This window comes from Sitophilus oryzae, unplaced genomic scaffold (genome assembly GCF_002938485.1).
Source record: "Sitophilus oryzae breed Bouriz unplaced genomic scaffold, Soryzae_2.0 scaffold_732_pilon_pilon, whole genome shotgun sequence".
NCBI classification, from domain to species: domain Eukaryota; kingdom Metazoa; phylum Arthropoda; class Insecta; order Coleoptera; family Curculionidae; genus Sitophilus; species Sitophilus oryzae.
Window position 1 is genome coordinate 1,632,671 of NW_022147343.1, and position 4,753 is coordinate 1,637,423.

At 32.5% G+C, this 4,753-nt stretch overlaps 1 protein-coding gene across 2 annotated transcripts in view; it reads right to left on the reverse strand.

Annotated features, from left to right (window-relative positions):
• The window catches only part of LOC115888351 (GRAM domain-containing protein 2A-like), a 119,088-nt gene extending 118,514 nt beyond the window's left edge, over positions 1 to 574 (reverse strand). The window contains exon 1 of one of the 2 annotated variants that reach the window (XM_030908056.1): positions 359 to 574. Coding sequence is in view for 1 of the 2 variants with exons in the window: in XM_030908055.1 (XP_030763915.1) it covers positions 238 to 316 (79 nt within the window). In the remaining variant the exon portion in view is untranslated. The other variant, XM_030908055.1, reaches the window with a different exon arrangement.
• Between the last annotated feature and the right edge of the window lie 4,179 nt (positions 575 to 4,753).

A 4,753-nucleotide genomic window follows, 5' to 3' on the forward strand; every position in this document is an offset into this window, starting at 1 on the left:
TTGCATGTAGGTAGCGTATATGCAAAAAGTAAATAAATTATAGTAATAATTATAAAGCACCAAAAAGACATGACATAACAAATCAACATTGTTTTTTGTGAGGTTTTCTAATATATATTTTTTCGAATCATTAAATAATTTTTCTTAAAGGATGCGAGGAAACTAAGATCATTATCAACGATATGTTAAAAGCACTAAAAACATACACAAATGTGAGGCTTCGTGTAAAGGCCTTACTAGGTACTTCGAGTATTATTTCAATATTGACCTGCTCCCATATGTAAATAAGCTTACGGACGGCATGAAGTAAAATCATTTTATTTGTACAGATTGACAAGCGAGGAACAGCATTATTAACCTCTTCTCAAATCGTATCCTCGAGAAATAAATGTCACTTTAATCTCCAAAAATGTTTCCACCACCGACACGTGTCACTTTCGCATAAATTAACCGATGGAGGAAACCGACGTTAGCCTAGTAATAAACAATAACAAACGAGGTTGTTGCCAAGCCGACGAGATTAGAAAGAGAATTGAACACGTTGCAACGTCGGCAAGACACGCTATAGATCGCGACGTCCATTCAACTGCCAACCTGACTTTTGAGCTGTTACGAAGTTTGTACACGCGCCCGCGCACCGTTGCCAAACCGTCCCCTTCTGGACAGGTTTTTCTTTGGTCCTTCGAGCAAGTTTTTTTTCTGTTATTTAATGAACATTTCTTGTTTTTCTTGAATAAAGCAGTTTTTATAAGGGCTTTGTTTCTACCAGAAACACACTGGGTATATGTTGTTGATCATTATAAAACTTATAACTTTATTGTTTCCGCACCTAAATTATTACATTTTTTTAACAAAAATATTTCATTAATTTATTTTAAAGAAGTTTTTTAAACTACAGACAACAATTCTAGTTTTCAAAACTACAATTTCTAGCTAAATTTTTGACTTTTTAGTATCTCTTTCTAAATTAAAAATGAAAGTTTCCATCTGTCTATTATACGAGGGAACACAAAATGTTGATATTTTGGTAAAAGTTTGAAACACCCTGGGGAATATGTGAAAATTATTTTATCATCTAGGTACGTCTTTTCTCGATAGTTTGTTTTTTGATTCATCTCAATTTGCTTTATTTTCATTGGAGATATTCCCTTTTGAATAACACAGTAACGATTTACAGCAATTTTAGTATTCATTTTGGCTCCTCATCAACACACTTATAAAATAGTGTTTATGGTTTTTGTAATGTCATTGTCATTGAAAAGTAATATTGTTATTGTTTATTGGCGTTTACTCTAGTAGAGATGGTTATAAGTTATAAGTTATGAAGTATCTGCTATTGTTGCTTTAGTTTATCATGGTAGGGATCAATTTTTAGGCTTAAAATCGTCTCTGCTAGAGTAACTTCCAACAGACAATAATAATATGATTTTTCAAAGAGAGTGTAATAAATCATAAACACTATTTTATAGGTCTGTTGAGTAGGACCAAAAACAAAGGTATGGTTTTAATGTAAAAAATATTAAAAAATATGAAAAAAGTTATAGTGTCTTCTTCAAAAGCGAATATCTGCAAAAAAAGTAAAGCTAATTGAGATGAATCAAAAAACAAACTATCGAGAAAAGATACACCTAGATGATAAAATTATTTTTAAATTCCTTGCTTTGTTTACGTACTCCACAGGGTGTTTCAAACTTTCACCTAAATATCAACATTTTGTTTTCCCTCGTATAATTGACAGATGACAACTTTCTTTTTTAATTTAGACAGAGACACTAAAAAGTCAAATAATTTAGCTACATATTGCTTAAAAAATCACTGAAATCGGTCCACTAGAACGCAATATACAGGGTGATCCGAACTATATTCCGGAAACTTCGGCAGCAGATAAAAATAAGTAAAAAAGTTCGTATAAATGTATGTTCTAAAATGCTTAGTTTCGGAGATACAGGTTGAAGAAGTTTTATTTTTATTTCGATTTTTTGCAAATAATTTTTGAAGTAACGTCAATATTTAGATGAAAATTGGCGTCTGGAAGTTTTTTGACATGAGAAATTTGATTTTGATGTCAATATGACTTCTATTTGTAGGGGGCGCCACCTACATATGTTTTAACTGCTTTTAAGAGTAATAACTTTTCGTCCGTACCTGTATAAAACTACTGGGTGAAAAATACATTTCAGTGATTTTTTACGTAAAAAAATATATCTTGGTAAAAATGGCTACGAGCAACCGTTCGTGTGATATTTAGAATGGAAATAGTCAATACATGTCATTATTGACAAAAAATAAACATATTATGTAGTTATTTGACTGAAATACCTAGTAAATTTGGGAACGGGAACTATTTATTTTTTTAAATTAATCATAAATTTTGAGCAGAAAAAATGATGATAAAAAAGTTTCTGTTGAACTTTTGACACAAAAACATTTCAAATTTATTATTTCAGTTTAATAACTATTAGTCAACATGTTTAATTTTTGTCAATGACGACGGGTATATAATTTCGATTCGAAATATATCGAGAACCATTACTCGGTAGCGAGATCTTTTTTACGTAAAAAATGTCGTAAATGTATATTTTTTAACCCACTAGTTTTATACAGGTACGGACAAAAAGTTATTACTCTTCAAACCAGTTAAAAAATATGTAGTTGGCGCCCTCTACAAGTAGCAGTCATATTAACATCAAAATCAAAATTGCTTTCAAAAGCTCATGAACGCCTTGCGTGACCATCTTCTGATGCGTGTCAAATACTCGTCAGCGAGTAATGGCAGTATGTATATGTAAAATCAAATTTCTCATGTCAAAAAACTCCCAGACACCATTTTTCATTCAAATATTGACGTTACTTTAGAAATTATTTGGAAAAGATGAAAAAAAAATAAAACTACCACACCCTGTATCTCCGAAACTTAGCATTTTAGGACATACATTTATACGAACTTTTTTACTTATTTTTATCTGCAGAATATGCTGCCGAAGTTTCCGGAATACAGTTCGGACCATCCTGTATAAAACTTTAAAATGCATAAAATTTTTAAGCTACCCGTTTTTAGTTCCGTAGATTTTTTTAGTGCCGTAATTTCAAATAAAAATTGAGGTATCGTTGCAGACCTAAAAGCTAATAATATATGTATAGTGTACCCAACTAGTCAGGGAGGATTTCAACAGACGACATCCAAAAATGATAGAAAATTCATTATACCTGTGAACTAAAATGACAGAAAGAACTGTCACTGCCAAATTTTATTCTCCCCTTGGATAGACTTAGACACTCATTAACTCGGTAGGCCATTATGTGGCAGAGAACTATGGTTCGACCTCCGAGAGTTTGAATTTGCAATATAAATAATATAAAATTCTGGAAACTTCTGGAGACTAGCTCAATCCCTGTACCCTAATGGGATTTCTTATTTGTAGTAATGAGCAAATGGATGACCAAGACCACAACACCCTTGGTCTTGGTCTTAGTGTTGGCCTTAGTATTGCGTAAGACTCCTGTAAGTCTTGCATTTTTTTGAGCAATTTTGCAAGTTTTTTAATCACATAGCACATTCCATATACTTAGCCAACTAAAGTTTTCATAGCCGTTATAGAGCGAGCGTCGAGCGTTAAACAAATTGAATTGTGATGTTCGTTATGACATTTATTATATTTCATCACCATCATTTTCAGCTTATTCAACCATTTCTCATGATAGTTTAGCCTCCCTCACATGTATTTAGACACTCTCTTTGTAGTTTGACCCATTATTGTCTATTGTTGGCTATGCGGGCCCAAGTTATCCCTGCGAATTTCCTCATGGAATCATGGTCCAATCGCAGGTTTGGTCTTCTTCTAGGTGTCTTAATTTCTCGTGGGTATCATTCTGTAAGCTTTTTCTTTTGTCCGTCCTTCTTGCCAGGTGTCCTGGCCTCTGCCACTTGAAGGATTTGATTCTATGTATGACATCTATTACCTGGGTCTTTTGTCATATCCACTCTATTCTTTTACGGTCTTTCTTGGTTATTCCCAGCATATTTCGTTTCATTAAGCCTTGTGCGACCTGCAGTTTCCTTATAATGTCCATTTTAGGGTGGCTGCAACGACGTGCGACGTCCCGTAATCCTGCTTTTAAAAAATAGCAGCTGGTTTTTACATATAAAAACCAATTGTTATGTTTTAACACCAGGATTACGGGAGGTCGTTGCAGCCACCCTTAAATGTCCAGGTTTCACATGCATAGGTTATGACTAGTAGGACTTGTATTCTTGTATTATGTTTAAGCTAATATATTTTGAGATCAGATTTTGTAGATTCTAATACATGATAAATAATTTTTTATAATTAAAATTGCACTTTTTTTGACACTTTTTTTACAGATTTTTTCCATGTATCACAAGCGAATAATATTAATTTGCACTTGAGAAACAAACTCAAATAATTTTTTAGTGAAAAAGCTATATCACGGTCATAAATAACCGATAAAAATACTCATAGGTACAATGTACATAAAGACTTTTCTTATAGGAATTATTAATTCATAATTCTCTAGGCATAAGAAGAGGTCAAAATGTTTAATTAGCTCCTCTTGAATTTCGATCATGTTCCTTGCTCGCCATAACGATGTAGAAAAACATTTTTATCCTTCGACTTGATGTACGAAATGAATTATTTATTGTTTGCAAAAACGTTTAACGATCTGAAACGTTTGTAACAGGTTTTTTGTTCTGTTGGATCGAATTAAATACGAAGATGATGAGTAATAAGGA